The 26,881-nt window shown below is 40.0% G+C and overlaps 1 protein-coding gene across 2 annotated transcripts in view; it reads left to right on the top strand.

The window, feature by feature from the left end:
* Positions 1 to 26,881, top strand: part of PDLIM5 (PDZ and LIM domain 5) — a 125,321-nt gene that overhangs the window by 94,226 nt on the left and 4,214 nt on the right. For both annotated transcript variants that reach the window (XM_054295566.1, XM_054295565.1), the window contains exons 9-12: positions 3,225 to 3,388; positions 15,008 to 15,182; positions 22,239 to 22,419; positions 23,424 to 23,544. In XM_054295566.1, the coding sequence (XP_054151541.1) occupies positions 3,225 to 3,388; positions 15,008 to 15,182; positions 22,239 to 22,419; positions 23,424 to 23,544 (641 nt within the window). The remainder of the gene's footprint in view (positions 1 to 3,224; positions 3,389 to 15,007; positions 15,183 to 22,238; positions 22,420 to 23,423; positions 23,545 to 26,881) is intronic.

The following is a 26,881-nucleotide window of genomic DNA, read 5'->3' as shown; positions in this document are numbered from 1 at the left end:
TTCCCATAGCTTATTAATCTAACTTCTCATGGGTTTTCAGGACACAAGACTGAGTCTGACAGACTCATGTTTTACTATTCCTTGGTTCTTGCAGTGTTAAAACCCCTTGCCCAAAGGTTGACAGCAGGGCATTCACAGCTTGCAGGAAATGTTAGCTTGCAGGGATGATCCTCGTGTTTGCATTAGTTTTTATCTTGGAAAACTTTGATTTTTGCTGTAAGTATCCATCAGGTGGCGAAGGAGGAGTTTAAGAGTTATGGAACAGAGTTAAAATGTTAATACTGGAGGCAGAAGGTAGGTGTGTCGTTAATAATATACAAGTGTTCTGATATTAAAATGTTCTTGACCTGAAGCTGACCTGTAAGAGTCAGCTGGGAAGTCTGAGAAAGTGCTCACACAGAGCTTGGTAAACCTACATTAGGTTTATCATTCCTCCTTCAGCTTCCCAGTGGCAGCACTGAAAAGCAGGTGGGAGCTCTCTTCCATAATGTATTTATTTTCTTAAATTTCAGTATATTATTTTTTTTTTCCTCTTCAGATTCTGTATTTTCTAGATGATGAAACTTGGGTCATCATTGTACATCCTTACAAGTTGCAAAATACTAGTGGGGCTAATTTTGGGCATTGTACAGCCACTTGTAGAAAATAAGTGTGCTTCTGGAAAGATCCATCACTGTATTTGTAAAGCTGGATAACAACAACTGGAGTTTGAGTGTTTCTCAGTATAGAAAAACATGAAGTAAAGTGTTGAGGAATTAACTTTGCAGCATGAATTTCAAGTTCAGTGTTTAAAAGGTTGAACCTCTTATGAGGGAGACATTGCTGAGGGTGCAATGCATCTTTGGACGTGAGACAAAGATAAACCTTTCTGCAGAGAACATTGCATGTGCACTTGCAGACAACTGATTGGAGGCTGTAATTCCAGAGAAATGGTGCATTATTTCATGCAGCCTGCCATGGGTGGGCACTATTGCACAGTGGAGACTTGCCAAGCTGTAGTGGCAGCCTGCCTGTTAAATTAACAGGCTGAGCTAGTGGCTTGAGTTTATTCAATTTTTGCTTTGAAGAATCAGACATGCAATACAAAGGGTGTCCAAGACCTTTCAGAAGTTTTGCCCTGAGGCCAGTAACATCTTCTCTGTCAGAGTAATGGCTTCAGGCTTGTCCCTTGAGAAGATTCTTCCTTGAGGCTCCTGGCATGTAAACTTCCAGAGGTGATAAAAAAACATCAGAGGTAGCTTATACCTGAGTTTATAATTGTCTTTTAGTTTGGGATCATTAGGGTTTCACCTTATTTCTAAATGAAAGCCTGAGTGTCTCCAACATTCTGTTGCTTCAGGAACTGCCGTGCCACGTCATTCACGAGCCTTAGAATTTGATCACAAAAATAGCAACAGTGGAGTTTCCAATCCGCATTGCAGTGAGCCTTGTGGGCCTCCCTCAGAGTCTGCTTCCTTGCCATCTTCTCCCTGGAGGGAACCATTTTTGCTTGTCTGAAATCCATTTTTGCTTGTTGAGTAGCCTCTGCTTGTAAAAGATGTCTGCCGAGTCAGCAGGATTTCTTTATTTCTGACTTCTGATTTGTATTATTTATGACTTATATATTCCAGGCAAAGGCAGTGAAGAGGTGCTAGACTTGAAAAGTTATTTGACAAGCAGTAATGAGCCTCTTGGATGAAGAAGGAGGAAACTTTCTTTTTTTAGCATCAACAGTGCTAACAAGGAATTCTTAAAGTTGCAGTGGGGCTCTGGCCTGGATTGGGTTTGATGGGTTACATGTCAAATATATTCAACACTACAGAAGGATGTTTCTGTAACAATGAAATTGCAGACATGCACTTTTTTCATTGTGGAAGCCAATCCTAAACTACCTTGTCGTTTTCAACCACTGCTGCTACTTCACAGCAGAGGGTGCTTATCTATCTTTTTTCTTTCAATCTGCATTAACACTTTTATGCCCTGTATCTCCACTGCCTCAAAATCTGCCTGTAATAAAGACTTGGAACATGAGTCTCAAAGGAGTATAACATGCACCTTCAGTGCCTCCATTTGAGCTACACAAATGTCTTTAAATATCTTTTCAGCATTTGAAGATAATGGAATGCAAGGTCTCAGTTTGTGCTTCTCTGGGCTTGTGCACACTGCATACAGCAAATCCACCAGTGCTGGTTATCAAAGCCTGCAATTGCCATAGCTGTTACTCATTAAACTGAGTATTCTGATTTATTCTCCAAACTGGGAATGATTTTTTTTATCCCTTACCTGGAAGAAGATTCTAAACACATGAATTATTACCCTTTAAATCTACAGATGACAAAAAAAAAAAAAAATCAAGGTTATGAACCTTTGTTTTGGCCTCATGGTGTGTTCGAGTTGTTGCATGTTGTACAGGCAAGGTAATGCTGTGCATGTGCAACACTTGTAAAGTAAAAATAGCTCATGGATTTTTACTTTACAAACTTGGCACAATCTGTAATTCTGGGAATGACCCTGGTGAAAATACACATGGTGCACATGTGCTGAAAATTTGTTTTTCTTCAATAGAAGAAAGAATACAAGGCTTGTAGTGTGTTACCAGTGGGTTTCTAAATTGTGCAAAATATGTTTTTGGAATGGTATTTCACGTATGTATTTGGCTGTATTTCACAATGTTGTTAATTTCCTGGTTTTGACGTACATTTGTTTTGTAAATTACCTTCATTAGTAATTACTCCTCTACTTTGACTGTTTTAAATAAAAATATTTAATTTCAGCTGCCCAAAGGCAAGTGAGAAATGTAAAATGTTCTTGCTATCAGTGTAATTAGTGGCTGCTTGCACTCCATGTGGATTGTGATTGAGTTCAGTTTTTATCATGTGTGTTTTTAAAGAGCTAAAAGAGTTCTGCCAACCCTTAAAGTATAAAAGCAGCTGTAAAGTGCTCTAAAGAGGCGATATAAAATATCATGCATGTTGTTTAATGACCAAAGAAACTTACAACTCTTTTAAAATGAAAATTGTGAAGGGGTTTAGTTGACTCTATTGACTTTTGGCAGACCTTACTCAAATGTCCAGTTCTTAGAAAGCAGCTTCAGGGTGTAACTGCCACAGCATTGTTGGTGATGACAGATAGTGGGTGCTGCAGTGTTGCCCTGGGGTGAGGGAATGCCACTCCACATCTCCATTTCACAAGTTCTCCTGTTCTAGCAAGAGGCATTTATTTGCTCTTCCCTGGTTTCTGAACAGCGATTCCCTGGAAGCTGCCCAGCCTGCCCCGGTGAGGAGCGTCCCTGCCTGCCAGGACAGCGTGGATGTGAGACCTGCTGCTGCCAACTCCTCACCTGCCCCAGCCCTCAAGCCTGTGGCACCCCTGGGTTCTGCCAAGGGCTGGCAGCCTCCAAGCCAAGCAGGTAACTCCCAGACAGGCTTTTTCTTGCTCACCTAAAGGCCTTTGGGTGGCTCAGGAAAACAAACTTCACCTTGGGCATAAAAACAACAGGTTTCCAATGCCTGTTTGTGGGTTTTGAGAACAGGCCAGTTTGCTGGGAAAAGAGGGGAAGAAAAACCAATTTAGCCATTTTAGTAAACCGGTAGCCCTTTATAAGTAGCCTCATAGATGCAATTAATTTCACAAACAAAATCAGTTGCCTCACACCTCTATTAAAGGCATTTATACCAATCAATTATATGTACATACACCCCACAGTTTCATCTTGGTGCTTCCCATGGGACTGTAAATTCAAGCATATCGCATGCTATTTTATGTAGGATTATTGACATGTGTTGATATTACCCATATACCTGTATTTTCCAAGTGATCTTTTCAGAAGTATTAATTAATTTTTAAAAAAGATTAAAAAGGCTGAAGCGCTAGAATGTTTATGTATTTGACATCTGTAGGTTTTATTTGAGCAGGTTGCCAGATTATTATGTAGGTTTGGATTGCAGAGATTTGTGTAAAAGTTCTTACAAGGACAATTCACATAGCTTCTACCTTTGAATGAACTCTGGTGATTTCTAAACCTTTGAACCCACACCAGAATGTGTTATATCTGGAAAGCATTCTGTTTTCTTTAGGAGCACTCCTATGTTATTGGATGATACAGATACATTTGTATGTGTAACTGTGTACATAGTATTTACTTGGGGTAATTTTTGAAGCTGAATCAGTTTTTGGTGCTGAATTAAACTTGTATAGTAATTTCAAAGGATCTGGGAAATCTGTATTATTAATTAGGCTTTAGCTTCAGATTTTTCTTGCTAATATGAGATGAGTAGACTTGATTGTCTTTCTGACAGGATCAATTATGCTAAATAGCTCTGTTTGTTTGGTTTTGTTCTATGTAAGGGTTTTCCCTCTTTTGAAGTATATTCAGTCCCAAAATGGAACTATAGAAGCCCTGGCATGAAAATAAAGAAAGAAATACGGTATTAATGCTTCATGTTTTATAATGGCTTTGGCACTTCTGATTAAATGCTGTGGTTGGTAGCAAGTTGGTGTATTTTGATTGGGTTCTGTGGGGTGCAGTTCTGTAGGAAGCCTCAAGATGGCAATGCACTGTCATTGCTGTGCTTTCCTGGCAAATAGTGACTCTGCTAATGAGGGCAAGGTAAAGACTTAAAATTTTCATCAGTTTCATTCTAGCATTGTTTTACTTCTCTGAGTTAGCTAGCATTAGAAGAAAAAAAAAACCTCAAAATGAACAGGAACAACAGAAGCCCCAAGACTTTTTAAAGTTACCTTTTTGGTAGCATGTGTGCTTAAGGCAAGCTTTTGTGGGCATGTCATAATCCTGCATTTTTCTAAGTGACTCTTTGTACTTCACAGTTGATATAACTTTGTCTCACCAAGTGATGAATTATTTAACTTGCATAGAAACCACCCATGATTTTGGAGTTTCTGTAGTACCACACTCATTTTTAGTATGTTGGTAGGTGTTGCACTGCTACATCCTACTAGCGTGCTCTAGTATTAATAGGAGTCAAATATTCAACATAGCCTTTTTTTTAAGATGTTTATGAACAAAAGAGTTTTAAAGAGATTACTGAAAGTACACTTGACTCTGTAGTGGTCTGGAAATCTATGCTGATGCTCTTGCATAATGTGAATTTTTTTTTTTTTTTTTTCATCAGAGATACCGAGTAGGCAAGTGAGAGGGAAAGCCAGGTGGAAAATTTTTGATTGTTATGTTCCAGAACAGCTTAAAGAAAACTTAGAAACTTCATGCTGGTAGAGAAGCTGGTGGGAAGAAACAATCATGAGGATGTCAGCTTTGTGCTGTCTTGATGAAGTGTTCTGAGATGCACTGCTTAAGTTCCAAAGAAGCAAAGCTGTTACCTCTCCCAGAAAATATTGGGGGAGCCAGAAATAAAAGCTATAGGAGAAAGAGGCATTGAAGACTCAGAGTTCCCTAAAACTGGAAAGTACAGGGAAGATAATGCAGCTGTGTGAGCAGCAACTGCCCAGGAATTAAGAGGGTGGGATGAGTATGATGTCCCAGGTGCCAGAGGAGCTTCAGTTCACGTTTGCACCTTAGGAACACAGAGAGTCACCTACTGCCATGGGAAGCCAGTCTGTGCTTGTCCCCTGTAGGTGCAAGAGCAGTCAGACAGGTAAAACTGTTTCAATAATTGAGTGTTTTGATACAATTAGTCAGATGTTGAAGAAAAAGAAAGACTGTGTTTCAGAGAATGCTTGGACTTCAGTTCTGTGGTTTCTTTGCAGTCTGTGAGCATAAAGTTTTCCTCAAAGTAAAATTTCCAGTGCTCCACGGGCCAAACAAAATTTGGCTTCATAGGCCATAAGCCGAAAAAATTTTAGACTAAAAAAGTCCTTTGATTTCATAGATGAAGTCTACCTTAGGAAATAATTAGAAGGAAGATACAATCTTCTGTCAAGGTATAGTGGTATGCTATTAATAGCAGAAATGTATTGGGAGCACAGTTTTGTGGCTCTGATGCCACTCACCCTTCTAATGAATATTGTTTCCAACACCAAGTTGTTTCCAAAGCAAAACAGGCATGTCATAGGATTTTGTTTGTGCCTGGGGAAGCTGTAAGATGCTGATTGATGATGTGGCATGAAGATTACCAGTGATTTTATTAAGTTGTGTGACTTCAGAGGTCTGTCATTTGGATAGACAGCATCTTTTCAATTATTAGTTGAAAAGATCTCTTTCTTGGATAGACCAGAGAATACCTTTTATTTTTTTTTTTAGCATCACTGTAGGGGTTTGAGGTGATTTGTTGATTGTTGTTGGTTTTTCTTTTTTGAGATTGTGCAGAGATGTCTGAAGGTGTCAGGGATTTTGTTGTGAGGTATGAGCTATTTCATGACCTGATGGTTCAAAGTTAAATGGCTGAGATAGTGAACCTGGAGATGCTTCAGGGACTGAGTTTCTCTACAGAAGTCTCAGAATGTCCAAGTGGATCTGACAATGATAGCACCTTTGGGCCTGAATTATCCTCATTGGCTGTGGGGAGCAATCATGAGTGCTACTATGCTAGTTGTCCACTATGCTGGTTACAGAGGTTTTATTTCTCTTTGGAACAAAATCCTAATATTATGGGATTCCTCAGTGATTTACTAGAGGAAAAGAGAGGTGGCTGCCTCATGATTTCTTTTAAGGCACAGGTAAGAAGCTCAATAATCTCCAATTTTTTTTCTATTGTTGAAACAAGTAAAAACATACTGTTACTGTGTTTATATGTGCAGACTGGAATTTATAATAGTTCTCACTTCATTTTTGTTGAGCTTCATTATGAAGCTCTACTCATCTGACAGAGGAAGAAGATTTTTACAAGATTATTTTAAATTGAAAGAATGAAACAACCCAGAGCATCATGGCTACATTGCAGTGAGCTATTCTATATTTGATAACTATGACTCTACATTACATAGCATGGCTTGCCCCCAAGGAACCCCAAAGCCCTTTCTAGTCCTGGGCAAGGACACGGTGCATGCCCAGGAATGGCTTTCACTCACCAGTGCCACGCAGCCACCTCGTGGGTGACAGATGACAGCTGCTTGTCAGCATGCCGTGACATTCCACGGCAACTTGAAAGGAAGTGAATAGCCCCGTGGCAAATTGAGGACAATCTCAGAAGGTGTAATTGCCTGCTAAGCACAGCTACACCAGCTGGAGTCAGTCCAGGAGACAAACTGTTCTCAGGGAGAGTGCAGCAGGATCGGTGATGGTCAGAAGCAGTCAGGACTTCCAGTGTTACATTTCTCACATTAAATTGCCTTCTCTTACGTGACATTTTTGAAATTTGTTGCTGGGGGGTGAGTTGCTGATGCATGGGGACCGTAGGGGCTGTGTGCCAGGCACAGCACTGCCAGTCCCACACCTTGCCTCCCAGTACAGGAGCTGGGCAGGCAGCATCCCGCTGGCTCACTGGGGTCCCATGGGATGGCAGGGGGCCTGTGTGGAGCTGTTATACAGCTGATGGCCAGAAAGGCTGGTTTGCTTCTTGGAAAGGGGAGTTTCACTGCAGTCGATGCCCTTTGTTCCTCCTGGGCTTTGCAGCTGAGTTAGAGGAATGGGATGGGGAAGGTTTGTGGTAGAAGGGTTCAAAGCTGATGTTTTAAGTGACCCTTTCCTCAGATGTGGGGGTTCCCTTATTCCCAGCGTCTCTCTCAGCCTGGTATCACTGGGATATATAATCCCCTTCCAGCAGAGCTGCTAGGGAATGTCAGCATATTTTGCAATATGCACAACTGTCAGTTGCCTAATCCTGAGCAAGCACATGTGTTAAGCACATGATCCCTTCAGCATAGGGAACACACTTAGAAACTGGCTGCAAGCACATAAAAAGTACTCCATGGAAAATTTTGTTTTAAAAATTCTGCTATTTCCTTGAAGTTGTTTTTGTGTACTTGGTAGCCTTGAATTTACCTCCTCTGGAGTTATCTATAGCTTTCTTTCTGCATTTTCTTTTTTATATTCCATTCTCACAATAATATGAAAATTTTAAAAGCAAAAGAAAATACAAGCCTGTTCCTAGACGTGACTTGACATCGTGTTCTATTGGCAGTTTGAGTCTTTGTTTCCTTCCTTGCTACTTATTCTGCTACTTATTTATGTAGAGAAAATGGGATAAAAATTGTATTTGAAATGTGGAGTTTGGCCATCAGGCAAACAGTATGGAGCTGTGAAGAGGGAGGAAGGCACTGAGATACATTGTACTATCCCAAAAAACTCGTACTGCCAGTAAGTCCTTAAGGGGTTAAGTACCATAGAGGAATGGACTGCAGCAGTTTTCCTCCTTGTCACTTTTGTTTTTCTGTGTTTCATTTGTAATTACACCAGCCTTTATGTCAATTTTGTTGATCTTACAAGCTATACAGGCTGGGTAAGTTAAGTTGATAGCTTTGGGAATACTTCTGCATGAAAAAAGCAACCATCACAGTGATCACCAAGTTCTGCAATTTTGTTTTTAGGACCCTCTCATAATAATTTATTTCCTTTGTAGAACAGGAATTTAAAGACAGGACTAATTACAGGAACTCAAGGAGCTACTTGCCCATTGAGGGCCAAGGTCTGAATATGGGGGAGAAACTGGGTTAACACTGCTACTCGTTAAGACAAATTATTACATTGTTGGTATGGCCTCTGTTAAAAATAGGTCCCAAAACTGTTCCACCATTTTTCTCCAAAAAAGATTGCAAAAGGTTGCTGCTCCATGATGTAGTCACCATTTATGAAAGCAGAAAGTCTTCTCCATAAAAATGTTATGATTGACAGGTCAAAATACAAAACCTTTCTGATCCTGGTTTATGGACTGTAATTAATTTTTCATCTAATCTAGGTTATTATATTGTCATGTGACAGCAAACCACAAGAGTTTGTTCTTACAAGTTAATTAATGTGAATTCGCTTAGCCAAGCAAAACCCATTGTGAAACCAGAGTAATTTATAAATGTTAACCTTAACTTGATGGCAGTATGAAATTTTAACTCCTGTAGAGTTAGTGAAAAAATTAGTGTATTTCTAAACTTGAATGTTGATCTTTAAGAAGGGGCAGATCATAGTAATGGTGCAGAAATGTGCCACCTGCTTTTCAGAGACAGAATGACCTGCTGTACTTCAGTACAAGATCTGCTGAATAGAAACTCAGTTTTTCTGTTACAAACATGACCTTTGACAATTTTCCTATGTTTTGGTTTTTCCAAATTCATGTGCTATTGCACTAGATTGGGCACTTAAATGAATTATTTGCAGTACTTGGACAGATGGATATTTCTTTGTGTTCCTTTAAACAGAGATGCAGAGATTTTTTGGCTCTACGCTTATTTCACACACATCAAGTGGGAACATTCACTGACTTCCAAAATTCCATGTTCATTGTCTTTGATTTGTTAAAAAGTAACTTCTTCTCAAAGACTGACTCACCAGATCAGTTCCTCTCCATTAGCTATCACCAGCTCAGAGCAGTGGTGTGTCCTGTTCAGATGCACAGGTGTAGGGCATCCAAGAATTATACCTAATATTTGTTCAGCAAATGAAAAGCCAGTATTCCTCTGGTAAATGCAGTTATTGGAATTCAGTGTTAAACATCAGCTTCATGAAACTGGCAGATAATTTACAAGAGACTGGACAGACATGCTCTCTGCAGGCATCGCCAAGCTGTCGAGTTCAGGAGAGGAACTAAAAGCAAGGGGGGTAAAATCTTTTCTGCAGAAAGCTACCAAATGGGTTTCCATACAGTCACTGCAGAGAAATGCAACACTGTAGTACAGGACTTGGTTTTCTCTTTCTTCTTGAGTCGCTTTTTCGATAAAAGCAACGCCAGTTGTGCCAAATTTGTGACGGTATGTGATGTAACAAATCAGAAGGAGACAGGCTGAGCGAGCCAAAACCACCATACTCATTTTAATTGAGATGCTTTACAGCTAATTTACCCGGAGCCTTTCCAGTTGAAAGGCTGGTTACTAACACAGGAACTAGTCCCTCTAGTGCAGGGGCTGTTGAAATGGGGCCAAGGTGACACCTGTTTTGATTTTCCATGGGTGCATACAGCTTTCACCCAGCATTTAAAGACATGATAATGGTTTAATTCATCCTGTTCTGCCTTTTATCAGCAAAAGGAGTTTCGCTCTGACTGTGTTTCCAAGACCTCATGAGAAACAAAAGAAACAGCTACAGAATACAGGGGTTGAACTTTGCGTTTGTTGGGGGAGTTTTTTGAGGTTATGGTTTTTTTCTCACCTTGTGCTTGTGCTGTAGCATTCTGCGCTGAACTTGTGTGATTTCGTGCGGGCCTGGGAGTGGATGGGGTGTTGCATGCAGCCAGAGCAGTGAGCTGACAGCAGAGCTTTTCAGACACATTGCTTCATCCGGCCATCTGTTTGGTTTTGAGGGAAGGAACAGGAAGATTTCTTACACTACAAATATATTACTAAAAGTCAGAAAATTGGACGTATTAAGCTTTATATTTTCCATTTATAATACAGTAGTTTGATTACAGTGTATAAATCACTGAGTTAGAGCACTTTAAAATGAAGTTCTGGCACTCCCACTGCTTCAAGTAGCATTGTTATTTATAGATATTACATGAGGGCTGATCTTATGTTTAAGTGAGCGTTAAACAGTCCAGGCTGTTGTATTGTTGCTACGCACCAGAGAACCTCTGTCAAAGTGACTTTGGCACCGCTGCGTATCCGCCTTTCTCTCTTTGTCTTCCAAACCTTTCAGCAGTGTTTGCAGTTATCCATGTGCTCAGCGATGGAACAACCTATTGTTAGACTAACAAGGGCAAAGTCACACTGGGATTTTTAAAAAAAGGAAAAAAAAAAGAGGCAGCTCTTTACCCTGCCTAAAAGATTGTTAAATATTAAACTGCCCATACCAAGGAGTTCAGTGAAAGCAAACACTGTGGGTTTGCTAAACCTAAACCTAATAAAGTAGAAAGTTAATAGTCAGGGACAGAGTGGTTTTATTTTTAAGAAAAAAAAAAAAAAAGCAATGACAATACATCAGTGTAAATCAATAGTGCTTTACAATGTTTAATTAAAAAAGAGTGAAGTGAAGCCTAGAAAACTCCAAAATTTGGTCATAGACATCTTCTCATAACTTGCACAGAACCCAAATCTCTCTGTTACTCAAGTCAGAATAGCTCCTGCTTGAGTGTATAATTCTTATAAATTATTTATTTTATTTATTAATTGAATTTATTTCAATTGATTCTATGATTTTAGTTTTAAATCTTCAAACCACCAAAGTTGCTGTCCTTTGTCCCTTTTCAAGCAACAGAGGTGGCAACAGGAAAATATGGGGGATTTCTTTTTCTATTACTAATCAGTCACCATTTGCAATTAAAAATGTGCATGTGCCTTGACACATCTTGGATAATGGAGCATCTATCTCCCCAGTATTCCTTGAGAACAAAGCTGCTGATCATATGTGTAATATATAAAAAGCAAAGTGTAAAACACAAACTACAGGAGAGCTCAGACAGGTTGCTAAGAGTTGAGAGGTTTTCACTTAGATTGGGTGTAAAGATTTGTACCTACTTTGACATTCCTCATGTGCCCTGGTAAAATCATCTCATTGCAAGAAAAAAACACCTGCATCAGTTTTTTGGGTCTGATTGGGTCTGATGTTTTTAAATTAAACATAGTTTCAATCTGAAAGATTTTCAAGGGAATAGGGAAGAGAAAGGAGTGATGTGAACTCAGAGAATCCCCATCCTGTCTGCAGTAAAAACATCTTGTCCACTGGAGTGTTAAACTTGCTGTTGAAGTGAAAGGAATATATGGGAAATATCAGTGATTATCTAAACAACAAAAGAGGCCTAATATTTGAATTTCTCTAGCTACAAGAGAAGGAATAGTGTTGGGGGAAGTACTGAGAATTCATACAGATTTAAGTGGAGCATTAATAGTGGGGTTTTTTAAAATCAAAAGCAAACCAACTAAACAAAAATGTCACCACCAACAAAAAAATGGTCTGTGAGTTGCAGTAGAAGTAATGAACCTTTGGTGAAATTACTGAAGTGTTAAAGGTATGTTTGTGGCCTGTGGAATGACAGAAGTGGCCAATAAAAGCTATCCTCCTGCTGGTGTTCAGAAGGAAATGAGGAAGATAAAAGGCTGAGGTGCAAATGAAGCAGTGAGGAAGGGAGAATGATCTATGGTGAAAAAAAAATCTAGAGAACTATAGAAGGTTTACAAAGAAGTCAGTATATCAAATAAGGTATTTGATATAGGTATGGATATTACAGTACTTTACTGGTGGGTTTTTGACTGTGCAAGACCAACAAGGTCTTAATGTGATTATCAGTAAAGAGAAGGAAAATCCTTGTGAGAATGCTGGGGGCACAAATTAGGAGCATGGGCAGGGAGTGTCCTTAACACTAAATGCCCAGACTGGTGTTGCTCAGGTCACAGCTCTTGCTTGACACAATATTAATTTGTGTGGTTTCTGTTATGTTTTGCTTAAAAGAGAGGTTTTGTTATAATGTGATGGACTGTCTCCTCCTCTCACTTTTTAGTGCATTAAATAATCAGAAATGACTGATCTAACAGCTTTGTATAGAAGGTTTACATAGACAAATTCTCCTCCTGGCCAGTAGTAACTTTGAAGTTAGATAGTATTCAGAAAATCATCATTCTTAAAAACAGCAGTAATGAAAGCTGTAATGAGAACAAAGAAAAGGGAGCAATTGTGATGTTTGTGCTTTTTTTTTTTCTCCCCCTTAAGCAAGCAGAAACACTTTTTTTAGCTACACAGTGCAAACGAGACAGCTGATGTGTCTGAATGGGTTTTGGGATTCAGCAGATAACCCAAACAGAAATTAGCAATACACTAGAAACTGTGTTGCAGTTTGATTTATGGCAAAAGCAGTCTTCAAACAGATTTGGGCTTAGTGTGTATTCCTGTCTTCTCATGAAATGGGATCTGAAAATTGAAAAACCATGTGTGATGACAGAGGAGGAAAGTGCTATTAATCAACACCACTTTTGTTCATGTCTTCAAAGCTGTTCTGCCACCTTTTTCATTTTTATCTCTTCCTAGGTTTTCAGCTTAGCAGGCATTTATAATCTAAAGTGAGCTACAGTAGCGGAGTGACTTGTTCGAGATCAAGTGCCCCTATCCCTAAATTTTTTCTGCTCAGGAATGTTGAATGTTTCAAAACTAAAGATGCTGTTATTTCAAGATATTGCAAATTCATTAATTATACATTAAATATAGTCTTGTTTTAAAAAAGAAAAAAGAAAACTAAAACAAGCAAACCTTATGATTTGTTATACTTTTTGCCACTTCAGTTTCTGAAAAGAATCCAAAAATGTATCAGTCTTGAAATTATCTGATATGAGAAATTTTCATAAACCAACCACTTAAACAGAAAAAAAAAGATATATGAGTATATTTCTTCTTCATATATATGAGTATATTTCTTCTTCATACACAGGAAGAGTAAGCAAAAGCAGGTATTGAGCCCATATCAGCAGGTTAATACCAAGTACAAAAGCATTCGTGTTAAACAGTATTTCTCTTCCAGATGTGTTAGCCCAGATGTGAGTAGAGGAGGGGGTTGCTAAAGTTCATGGTAGTGTTTTGATTAAACTGTATAGTGCTTAGCTATATTCTGTAAATAGCACAATATTGGCTTTTATGTTGGATTTTCTGTGGACTCAGTGTTGCTTAAATCTGTCTTCTCTGTGAATTAGTATGGCATTTCTCTTTCAGCAAGGAATGCAGTGTTATGCCTGAAAAGTACTTGCAGCATTTCTGTAGGACAGAGGCTGATCAGCATTGCATTAATGGAGATGAAGAGAAACAATTTTTCTTTTTTTTTCCCTGGAAGATATGAAAAACAAGAGTGGACAAATAGCACAAAGGTTAACAGCACCACAAACTAGATTTTTGGCAAAGCTTCATACCAATGCCTTGACTCTGGTGTTGGAGAGCTGCATCTTTGCAGCAGAAGCATCATCCTGCACTGTCCAGTGTCTCAGTCATTGCTTGGTTGTTTGCCTCTGAATTTCCACTCCAGTCTTAATTTCATTCTTTGATTTACAAGCTTTAGCAAAGCCGCACTCAAGACAGGGCACCAAGTAAACACTCTAGGTTTCTTTTGCCTGTGGTTGCAAACAAAAGGCTATGGAAGTGTGGACTTTTTTATAATGTACTTGAAAAAGAAAGATACCTCCTCTTGACAGGAATAACTGCTCCCATAAAACCTATGTTGCTGTAGCTTGTATGTTACCAAGGTACATATATCAATTGAGGGAAAAGAAAGGCAGAGGACTGCTTGTTTCTTCACTACCCTTACAATAGTATCATTTGTGCCTTTCATTTTGTAAATGCATTTCTCAAACTCCATAAAAGCTTATGTCTGTTCTCCAGCTCTAAAACCCTGAGTACACATGGAAGTGTGTAGCGTATACATTTCTGAAAATGTCAAGGTTTTATTTGTGTCATACTTTTATAAGGAGGATGTGAACATGACCTTTGGAGTGCTTCAGATTGGCAGAATCCACTGATCTAGACCACTGTTTAATTTCAATGTAGAAACAAATTTTGCTTATGCAGTACTCTAGTTTAAATTCCTACACATGTTGTATTGAATGCATGTTCTTGTTTAACATGTTAGTAATGATGTATGATCTATTGCACTCACTGTGGAATTTTTTGAGTAGGTATGTCATTTTCTCCTGCCTCTATTCATATACTGATGTTCTTGGCTTCAGCTTTTGTATCTAAAACAAAAAAATGCCTTCACAGATTGTATATTCTTTTACCTAACTTCTTCAACATGTTAAAATTTGTCCACTACCTCTCTTAAGTTAGCCAAAACCATTCTGTGTTATTTCACAGACATTTCATAAAGTAGGTAGGACTTTCTTGGGAACTTATTGGGGGAGGAGGGGAAAATGAGTGCTTTTTAATATGTTCCTTTAAGGAGGCAAGTATACACTGGATAATGATGTTAGGCAAATGCTGTTGGTTGCTTGTGTTTCAAGTTCATTTACTTGGTACTAAAAGATGGGCCTCTAAAAGCTTTTGGCATTCTTTCCCCAGCGCCTGTCAGTGGATGGACATCAAACAGTATTAAGTCACCTGGAACAACTGCCTCAAGTGAAAAAGCTGCACCAACACCTCAGCTGAATGAGCAGGACACGCTGGTTCAGCGGGCGGAGCATATTCCAGCGGGGAAGCGCACTCCCATGTGTGCACACTGCAACCAGGTCATCAGGTGGGGATTGCTTGCTGGGGCACTTTTGGGGAGTGTAGAACTGCCTCTCTGGCCAGGCCCAGAGAGTGGGCATGAATGAGTGAAATCCAGCTGGCCACTGGCCACCAGGGTTTCTCCCCAGGCTCAGTATTGGAGCATGTGCAGCTTAATATCTTAATGGTTCAGACTGGGACCAAGGACACACAGAGTCACACTTGCAGGTGACTGCGTTGGGCAGGAGTGTTGCTCTGTTGGAACGTGGGAAGGCCCTGCGGAGGGATCTGGACAGACTGGATCAATGAGCTGAGGTCAGTTTTATGAGGTTCAGTAAAGCAAAGCCCTGTGTCTTTCATTTGGGTCACAACAACCCCAAGCATCACTACAGGCTTGGACAGAGTAGCTGGAAAGCTGCCTGGCCAAAAATGAGCTGGGGATGCTGATCAGCAGCAGCTGAACATGAACCATCAGCATGCCCAGGTGGCCAAGAAGGCCAGTGGCATCCTGGCCTGTATCAGCAACAGTGTGGCCAGCAGGACCAGGGCACTGATTGTCCGCCTGTACTCAGCACTGGAGACCACACCTCAAATCCTGTGTCCAGTTCTGGGCAGCTCACTGCAAGAAGGACATTGAGGTGCTGGAGCATGTCCAGAGAAGGGCAACAGAGCTGGGGCAGGGTCTGCAGCACAAATCCTGTGAGGAGCAGCTGAGGGAGCTGGGGGTGTTCAGCCTGGAGAAAAGAAGGCTCAGGGAGGACCTTACCCCTCTCTACAGCTGCCTGAAAGGAGCTTGCAGTGATCTAGAGGTTGGTCCAAAGGAGTCAACAGGTTTATAGTCAGGTCAGCAGTCAATAGTACTTTTTATCATTCTTTTATCATCATGGAAATAATGTTTCTCATGTGATAGGACATAGCCACAAGATGTGAGGGGAAGTTTAGATTGGACAGTAGGAAATTTTTTTTCACCAATAGGGTTGTCCAGCACTCGAACAGGCTGCTCAGGGAGGTCTTAGAGTCACTGTCCTGGAGGTGTTTAAAAGATGTGTAGATGTGGCACTTAGGAACATGGCCCAGTGGTGGACTTGGCAGTGCTGAATGAACAGTTGTACTGCATGAACTTACAGGTCTTTTCCAACCTAAATCATTCTAAGATTCTGTTCATCCTGCAGCCTCTCTCACAGCAGAGCTTTGTTTTGCTTTTTGCAATCGGGTTTTGATTCTTTGGTCACAAGTGTTGTTTAAGGCTTCATTTTGGTTAATGCAGAACACTGTTTTCATGTGTGGTTTATCTAATAAAACTGAGAATGAAACTGCTTTGGAGGAAAAATACTGTCAACTGCTCACAATCACAGTCCTACAGTCCATTTTACAGAGAACCAGAAAGCTGGATGGAATGGAGTAAATGTAAGATCAAAGAAAAGTAAGCAAATTAGTTTTCATTTCACCCATTGCAATAGAATTGGGACTATTAGCTCGTTGGAAACCAAACAGAGAGCATAGCCTTAGAAAGACTAATGTTGATTTCGAAAGTGTAGTTTCTAACTGAGAAACTACAGTTTAGTTTCTCATAGAAACATCCATAGAAAAAAAGCAAGTGATATTTTAACGATTACTAGGACTGGATTGATAATAATTTACTGTATTGCTGTATTTCAAGTTCTCTGATGGGCTCCCTGGCCTTTGGACATTATGGTAGCTATTGTCCTTGACTTGTATGACACGGGTACAACACAAACACAAGTTTGCCAATAGAGATTAAGTTAAATAAGTTCTGCTGATCCCATAAGATATGCTACCATTAGCCAGGATTTTGTATGGAAGAAGAATTGAATCTGGATTGCATTGTTCAGTCAGTGATTTCTGACAATTAGTCATCATTGTCTCATTCAGGGAGTTGTAATTGCTTGTACTGCCAATGTGCAAATCATCCTCGTTTTCATCCACCTTGCATTTTATTTTCCCTAAAATGGAAATGTCGTAGGATTATTGAAAAAAATGCATTCTTCCAAAGGGTTTTCTTCTTGCTTATTCAGTCATTTGTATTGTTAAACCATAAGGGGAAAGTAATTTTTTTTTAATAGTAATTTTATATTTATTTATCTATATCCCATGTTTTCAGTGGACAAAATAAGAGAGCCTGCATTATGTTTCACTAAGATTAAAGAAAGAGATTTTTATTGATTGGAAAGTTCTGAAAAATGAGGAACTCCATGAGCTGTCTAATTTTCATTCATTATAATAGAAATCAGCCTTTCCACCATGGGTTTTTGTAGCCTCTTGAGCCCTGGCTTGGATTCATCAGAACCAGCCAATGCGATCACTTGGTCTTTAGGAGTGAACTGAGTCCAGCTAGTTTGCTTCCCTGAGATTTCTGTTGTGGTCGGTCACTACCAGTTCAGGGTTAATTTTACAAGACTCTTTACTAATGGATCTGTGATGTTTTGGAAAAGTTATTCCTACTTCCACTGGATACATCAAGGAAATAAAATAAAAATACATGAACCTAACCCCCATGAAGCAATAGAAAATACTTATACACATTCCCAACACAAGTGCACCTTATGCATCTTAATCTAATTTTTTTACTTCATTGAAAAATCAAAGATTAATATCAGAAAAAGGATATTTATTCTTGGGGTGAGATTCATCTGATTCCTTGAACAGTTTGGCTCATATAATAATTCTGTCTGTCTTTAGTACTCTACCCTTTTTGTTCTCTGGGATTTAGATTTGTGTCCAGTAAATAACATGCAAGAAACTACTCATTTTGTTTTTTTGTGCTGTTATTTTAGTTTTAAACCAAAGACAAATTGCACTATATGCTGCATCTTTCATACAATAGGCTTCCTTGCCTTTTACAGCAGTCGTGGTTTATCAGGGAGTGCTGGTGCTCTGTGCTGTGGGGTCTTAGTCCTGAGCAGATCCCCTCTCCTCTTGGCCCTTAAATCACTTTCTGCTGCTCCCCACTCCCCCATTTTGATCACAAAAAAGGGATGAGCTGCTGCCCTCCAAGTAGGGCAGTCTGTTGGTCTGTGGAGCAGCATTTACTCTTTAGTGGATAGTGAGGGCAAACTGCAGAGGCCCCACTTGACTGTGCTTAAGCCATTGTCACCTCTTGTAAGCGACACCTTTTCATGAATAGTAATTGGTACCCACATCTGACTTCTTTGTAATTTGCTGTTGGTGTTTAAATCCTTATATTTCTTCATATGTTAAATGCCTGCTCAATTATTAAAAGCAAGTGTTCCGAGATGAGTTGATGTGCATTAATCAATGCCAAATATGCCTCATGTTCACAGCATACAGTGGATGTGGGAGACTGCAATGGCATTTTGAGTTCAAGTTTTAGCATAATTACACTTCATGCCCTCAGTGGTAGCTTTACCTATGAAAAGGTAGGAGGAGGATCAAATGGCATTGCATTGTACATCTGTTTTGAAGCCAAAATGCATTCTGGAGTTGGTTACTTTACACTCAGGCATAGAATAACCATGGCTGGATGAGCCAAAACCTTTCTTAGAGATACCTTATAACTTTTTAATATATCTTCAATTATTCACACAGTGATTGTCTGAAGGTTCCAGTTTTTTCCAAAGCTTCATTAAGTAAGCTTTTCTTTCCGTGTCTAAAAGAATCAAAGCTGGAGGCAAACTAAATTTCTCTTGATCTGCTTGCTGTGACGGTCTGGCAGACTTCTGGCATTTCCTGATGAAGACTTCTGGTTCCCAGACAGCCTTACCAAGTTCTGCACTGCAGAGTTGGCTCTTTCTTTGAAGTCCAAATGTGTTTTCTCTGGATTGCCATTGAGAACATACCCTTTGGCATGGCAGCTGTGAATGATGACTTGGCTTTGTCACCTTTTCATAAATCTTAATTGTTTTTAAAGGCAAAAAGCACCAAGGAAAAAGTACAAATGGTGCTTCCCTTCAGCATCTCCTGTACACAAATTGTATACTGTGGCATTTTCAGGGGAGGAGGAGAAGAAACTTCCAAGAATGTAGAACTGCTGTATGGTTAACTGTGAACTGATTGGCCTTCCTAGCAGATGTGGAAAGCCTTTTTGATCTCTCTACCACCAAATTTCAGTTCTGACTTACTATCATAATACAAGCGACATGAGAAACTAAATTACTGGCATACTAATAAAATACATCTCGATCATACTGATGAGGTTATATTCAGTTATGACCATTAGGTAATTGAAATTGCACTTATGTTTCCTTCATGTTGCTCACTTCTCCTTTCAATTTGCCTCAGTACCATTGTTACATGCAGAACCCAGATGTCTGAGGTGACTACTAAAATCATGTACCTTTAGAATATTGGATTCTGCAAATACTCTTGTAAATCAATCAGAATCTCGTTCCAAAAAATAATAAATAAATGACTAGTTTGTTTTCATCTGAGTTCCATTCACGTGGTCTAGGTGGTGATGCCAGAAATTTGTTCAGAAATGCTCAGAATGTCAGAGTAGCCTGGGGTAGAGGCACATTCATGGCCAGCTGTTGCCGGTTGGGTCATCCCATATCCCATTTGGACAGTAGGAACATGGGTTTTTAGCCCTGCTTTTACAAATATGTTCTAGTTGATGGAGGCATGTGGGATTTTTATTGGTTTTGGTATTAAATGGTGAAGAAAAGAAGGATGAAGAATCTACAGCCATCTTCCTACCTTTGCATCCCCCTAGCTACTTCTGTCCCATTGCGTGAGAGTGGGCATCCTGCCCCTTACTCAAATTGGGGCTTTAAAGTCCTTTTCAAGTTAATGGAGGAAATAAATACCTTTCATTACTGGAAGCTATCATTTTGATGGCAAAATTATGCAGAGACTGGGAACACCTCCAAGTTCTGAATATCATGTTTTAGTGTATTTTACATGGCAGGTATTTTTTTTTCTTCTTCTTCTTCTTTTTTTTTTTTCTTCCATGTGCTTTGGACAGCTTTTAAGTTGCGTGAATCATTAAGCCACAGTATCAGCTTGACATGTTTAAACTGCGGCCTGATTGAAAGTAAAATTGTGTTTAGAAAGTGTTCCTCTGGACATGTGTGCACAGGGAGCCAGTGCACTAATGGAACACCTCGCAGACATTGTGCAGGGCACAGCCCCAGCTGTCTGGGGGCTTTGGGAGAGGAGCTCCATAGGTGTGCTCTCAGGCTGTTCCTGGTCCGTCTGCACTCCTGAGCACTGTCCTGAGTGGCTGACCTCAACATGTCAGGGCTGTAAACTCTGGAGAGCTAAATGCAGCAGATGTAAAAATTCCTTCCCCTCCTGTTGCTGGCATGCCTGCTTCCCATTGCAGAGCCGAGCCTGTCATTTCAGTGCAGATGGCCAGAAACTCAATCCTACCTGGAGCCAGGAGAGTGTCTTTAGTGTCAGCCCTGTGTTAATGAAGCTGTTAAATTAGCCTGAGCTGACACGGCGCTTTGAGGGCACTTTGTTGTGCATAAGGGCTTGTATTGTTTGATCAGTACATAACTGAGAGGGCATTGATGTAAAAAGGTGCTTGTCGAGCAGTGGGAGGGTATCGGGTTAGGTCAGTGTTTGCACTGCTCAGGCATCCGCTGGGAGAGGGGCTGGAGAGCTGCACTCAGCCCCAGCTCCCGCCTTAAAGCTTCTCTTCAGGAGCCCTTTTCCACTCTGTTCCCTCCAATAAACAGGGGTGAATAAAAGAAACTGGCCCAGACTAAGTATGTTCATCATCTTACAAGGTCTCTGAGTTATCCTAAATCTTTGAGGCTGTCCTAAGTCTGTTTGAGTCCCTTGTCTCGGACTTCTCGTCCTGCTGAAAATACGTAGCATTGCCAGAGAAAATGTAGAAGAGAAATTACAGTCTTTACACTCTATCCTTGATGAAATTGCCCTCTGTCCTCAGCCCACTTATATTTCCATTTTAGAGTCAACAAAAGCAAATTTCAAGGTGAATTGGGGCAGGGGGGTGGTTTTGGGTTTTTTTCTTGTTTGTTTGGTGTTTTTTTCTTTATTGTTGTTCCTTTATTCATATGAAAATCTTACACAAAAATGTTCTTGTACCTTACTTGATTTCCAAAAAAATGTTTAGCAGCAGGTGATCGTATTAGTACTTTTCAGGTTTTTTTAAGTGCAGCATTAGATCAGAAAAAAACCAGTAAGAATTACATCTTTTCACTTTTCACTACTTGAAAGAATTACATCTTTATTAGTGTGTTGGAAAAACAGGAAATCTGGTGAGGGAGATGAACCACAAAGTTCATCTGAAACCTAAATTCTGGAAAGTTGAGGGTTGTTAGGACCTTGGAGGCACCTCTTTAAAGTAAATATGTTCACTAAAGAGATGAACATTCTGAATATATTTTCAGATTAATATAGAGACAATGATATATACCTGGGATTCATGAGTTACAAACTGAGAATTTTTTGTTGACTGAAAAATGTATAAATTTCTTTTCTTATTAACTGCATTGCATTAACCAGACAAATGGTATTAAAAGTATAGTTTTTTTGCATTTGCAAATGATAGAGGAAGCTGTGTGTTTGGGAAAAAAATGGACCTATTTTAGTACAAAAAGTAACCTACTATAGCTAGGATGGATTATCCTGTAGAAAACTTGTTGGATAGGAACAGTGATTGAATTTTTGTCTTAGAAGAAACTGATGTTACCTGCTCCTAGTGGGGTCAAGTCTACTTATATTTGTAGTCTCAATACAAAGGCAGACTGTAGGGGAGCTGATTGTGTCACTGAGTCAAATATCTCTTTGCAATAGATGGAATTGGGAACATGGAAAACATTCTTCTTCTTCACTTTCCTGGCAGACATTTCAGCACTGTATTTAATGTAGTTCTAAAATAAGATTTTTGAAATGCAGTGAAGTGAAAAGAATTAGTGTTTATTGTGGGCAGGCATTTCTAGGAGAGTGTTCAATGGAGATGGATACAGTCAACACTTGGAGCTTTCTTAGGGCCTGTAGGAGTAAAGAGGGATGGAGCAATGCACATGTGAACAGTGTAGTAATGGCACAGAGCTATTGCAGATAAATCTATTAACAGCTTTTGCAGGAGCCAGCCCGTGTGCTTTTGCTGACAATATCTATTCTTTCTAATCAGAGGACCCTTCTTGGTGGCTTTGGGAAAGTCGTGGCATCCAGAGGAGTTTAACTGTGCCCACTGCAAAACCTCCATGGCATACATAGGATTTGTGGAAGAGAAAGGCATGCTGTATTGTGAGGTCTGCTATGAGAAGTTCTTTGCCCCTGAGTGTTCAAAGTGCCAGAGGAAGATCCTTGGGGTAAGTGACCAGCAAGTGGCCTGTTCTTTGGTGGGAGCAATAATCAGTGTGTTCAGTGCTTCTTTGCTATGAAATTCCATTTTACCTGGCCCAGTCTTCATTCTTTCAAATATATTCTTGACACACTTTTTCTACTCTCATTACATACAAAATACACCTTTGGATCTTCTAATGTTTAACCTTTTCGATGTCTTTGAGAGAAGGTGCTGTAGGCTCCTTGGCTCTCCTAAGTTCAGCTCCTGTTTTCGTGAAGCTGTTCAGTACCAAATTTTCCTGAGCAACTTGCTTTTAATTGGCAGCTTTTTACAGAATGGGAAGTGAGGAAGGGAAGTAAAAGGAAAAAATCCTCCTTAGGTGAACTGAGCATTAAGAACACACTGCTTGCTAGATGAGAAGTGCTGAAATATTCCCAGTGCTAATGTAGATGGAAAGATGCATTCTCCTACTGGTTTCTGATATTGTTCATTTGAGCCTGCCAGCTGATCGGCTGCTGTTTCGCTGCAGACAGCAATGTGTCTGCATTCTTGTCTAACTGGGGTCATGCAGGGCTCTGGCAGCACAATTCTCAAGTCATATTTGGCACTATAACATCTTCCAAAACAGCACAGAGCAGTCATAATTTTCTTTGTAATATCTTCTGATTAACTCTTCACTGACTTCAAGAGAAGGGAGAGATGCTGCTTTTCTTATTTCAGGGGCCCATTATGGGTGAGATCCTGATTAAAATTAAGAATTTGAACAAATGAGTTTTTAAAATATGCCCAACTCTGTGTCAAACCTTCCAAAGACCCCAAAGGATTGCTCATGAAAAATAAGGAGATGTACCATAAATAAAGCACCTCATTAAGTTTAATATCACAGAACTTGTGTGCACAACCCATTTTCAAAGTAGCAGCAGGAAACGAAGTATTCTTGAAATGAATCAAGTGTGGAGGCATGGCTACCACAGTTCTAGTCATCACATCAAAATAATATGTTCCTAACACTTTTTCTAATCCCCACAGGAAGTAATAAATGCTTTGAAACAAACTTGGCACGTTTCCTGCTTCGTGTGTGTGGCCTGTCATAACCCCATCCGCAATAATGTTTTTCACTTAGAAGATGGTGATCCCTACTGTGAGACGGGTAAGAAGCAACACAACCAAAGTTTACTGCAGCTGTGCAGGAAAGCAGAGCTCAGTAAGGTTGGGAAAAAAAATAATTCCCTTTTCTCAAGCTACACATTAGAAGCACCCCAGCAATTTCATGTAACTTTGATATGTCAATTCAAAGCAATAACTGCTGCTGTAGACCCTTTAGTTTGCAGCAGGAGGAGTTGGTGAAGATTCCTTCATCAGCTTCAGCAGCAGCAGGCTTCTTGTCACTGATTTTTACTTATTCCTGTTAAGTCCTCAGCTGGTGTATCAGTGATACATCAAAGTGTTAGTTTTAAGGTGACTTTCTGGTTGGCTTTAAAGTAATCTGAATTTATGTGAATCTGCTTACTTACCAAACACAAGCAAATGCCAATGGAGTAATGTGGTTTTCTCTGAATAGCCTTTTTCACAGCCTGAGGGGCTTCCAAGAGTAAACAGTCTGTCCAGATAGTTTTTTGCAGGATCAAGGATAAAAAACTGTCAGGGGAGAAATACAGTGATTCAATTAGAGCGCTTGAAAGCCTGATGAGCAATATTACATGAACAATGTGGCCTAGAAGTTCAGAGCATTTCTGGTTTAGTTTTTAGCACTTCCAACTAATCATAACATTTTTTATGAAACCATAAAGTAGTTTGGGTTGGAAGGGACCTTAAAGATCATCTGGTTCCAACCCCTCTGCCAACACCTCCCACTAGAGCATGCTGCTCAAAGCCCCATCCAGCTGGCCTTGAACATCTCCAGGAACAAGGAATCCATAGCTGCTCTGGGCAACCTGTTCTAGTGCCTCACCACCCTCACAGTAAAAAAATGTCTAAATGTCTTCCTATTATCCAATATAAATGTACTCTTTCAGCTTAAAGCTATTCCCCCTTGTCCTATCACTACTTGTCCTTATAAAATGTCCCTCTACAGCTTTCCTCTAGGCCCCCTTCTGGTACTGGAAGGTTCTGTAAGGTCTGCCTGGAGCCTTCTCCTGGGCTGAGCAACCACAATTCTTTGAGCATTTCCTCAAAGGAGAAGTGCTCCATTCCTCTGAGCATCTGTGTCACCTTCTCTGGACTTGCTTCAGCAGGTCCACACCCATCCTATCTTGGGAGCCCTATAGCTGGGTGCAGGACTTCCAGTGAAGTAGATGGTTCAGAATCCTTCCCTTGCCTGCTGGCCACTCCTCTTGTGGTGTAGCCCAGGATACAGGTGGCTTTATGGGCTGTGAGTGGACATTGCCAGGCCATGCTGAGCCTCTTGCCAACCTATTATTATCAGTTTGAACAGTGTTTATTTAAGTTGGTTTTCTAGTTAGCTTAAAACTTTCCATGTACCCTTCTGAGCTAGGAAAGAAATAAGCAATTTGTAAAAGAATTCCCACAAAATGGAAAAGAGACAAAATTGTATCAAAATTATCTGTTTTCACAGTGCATGCTGTGTTGGAGCTGTCAGTTGGACCCTTGTTACTTCCACTCTTAGGAACGTTGCAGTTTGTAGAAGTGGATTGGCTAGAAAAGATTTAGCATGAAATCCTAATGACCTCTTAGATTTCCTTTTGAGCTGATCCCAGAGTTGTTCACAGTGCGTGCCAGGGAGAGTGCTAGGTACTGTAAGCATGAGGGAAGTAGGCCAGTTTATCCAAAATTTCTCTTGTAAGAGCTGCTTTAATGAGATGTTGGCTGATACAAAAGGACACAGTAGGTTATTGCTAACTTGGTGACAAATGTAGGGTAGGGTGTTGCTCCTATTGAATTTGTGGAGCAGCAGAGGAAACGGGTATATGAGTGGCATCCTCCAGAGTGACAGCACGGTGAAATTTCATCCTGAAGCCATGTGAAACCCCTAATCCTGAAACCATTTGATGATTCAAAAATAGTACTGGAGGAATCAATAACTCCTCTTTGGGTGGAAAGCTCATGACAGGATTTTTTCTCTTAAGGTTCAATTCTTGTTCCTGCCACCAAATGACCCACATGTCGTGCAGTGCATTGATTTGTGCTACTGTTACAATTCCTGTGCAAAATGTGCCTTTTTCTATACTGTGAGCGGGAAAAACTGTGGTAAGATGTCAAGTATACTACACTTCTTGCAAAGTTTATTTCTGAGATAAAAAGTTTCTAGTGCAAGTTAATGCAGACACAATCTGTGATGTGTTATTGGCAGTGATACTTTGTAATGGCTCTGGCTCACTAACTAGATGTTAATTTGAGTTATATTAATTTTTCAAAGACTTTCAGTCCAGCTGGAGTTATGAGTCTCTGACTAATTTTAAAGAAATAAGGAGTAAATGTCACTGCCAACTTTCCTTCTTCCTAGTGCAAAGGAGAGTTCTAATTTTAAATCTGTATTTGAAATTATAACAGCATCAGCTATTAGTATTAAAGTGGGACTAATCTGCAGAATGTTCTGGGTTTAGATGTTGAGGCTAAAATTAAAAGTCTGGATATCTACAATTTTGAACATTTTTTAAGTGCGGGGTTAGTAGCTAATTTTGAAAATGCTGTGTGCAGGAAGTGCTGATATGTGACTGTGTAAGAAGTCTGCCTTGGAAGGTTTCTGTGGTATCGCAATTCAAGCAGGCAAAAGAAAGCTGATGCCCTTCATTCTGCCTTATCTACTGCCCTTTCTTCAGAAGAAAAGCCAATAAACTTATCAACACAACCACAGGCCAACTAACAAAAGGTTTTAACTGCTGGCACCAGGAAAATATCAGTAAGATTCTGTATGACCACAAATGTAAAGAGCTGAAAGAGTACAGTCATGAGACTGTTCCCTTCAGGGGTTTTGCACAGGTCTGTCCTACCATTTCATGTTTTTATTTGTCATTCATTTTAAACACTTAAAAATTAATTCCAGTAGCATGGATTAATGGAGGTGATCAGTAAAGCAGTTGCTTGCCACCGACAGCTGTCAAGGGCTTTGCTATTCCAGAGCACTTGTGTTCCCCATCCTGTTGAGATGTCTCCTATGATGATTCATTTTCAGGGAGGTCATCACACAAAACACTATCTTAGGAAACAAAACCAGGACTTTTCTCTTGGGCTTGGCACATCTGGTGGTCCTCTCTGGGCTCTGCTGCAGTAAGCATTAGAGCTTCAGCAGATGTGTACAGTCTAGGTGAGAAACAAAATCCCCTTCTATACAGCTTCCCATCCTTATAATTCTCCTTTGAAAATGACCCCTGGCATCTAATTTCCCTGTCAGAGGCAGTGTTACTATGGTAGTAACACTTTGACTGTAGTTCATCTTATGAAGACATGAATGTTGCATGACGTGTTTGCCATGGTAGTGTGAGGGTCCCACACTCTCTCATGTTATAGCACTAATGCCACTGCTATCT

Source organism: Melozone crissalis, unplaced genomic scaffold (assembly GCF_028551555.1).
Source record: "Melozone crissalis strain CALT ecotype California unplaced genomic scaffold, PUWL_Pcris_2 ptg000006l_1, whole genome shotgun sequence".
Lineage (NCBI taxonomy): Eukaryota > Metazoa > Chordata > Aves > Passeriformes > Passerellidae > Melozone > Melozone crissalis.
The sequence above is the reverse complement of the archived record's forward strand: the minus strand, read 5'-3'. Positions and strand labels throughout refer to the sequence as shown.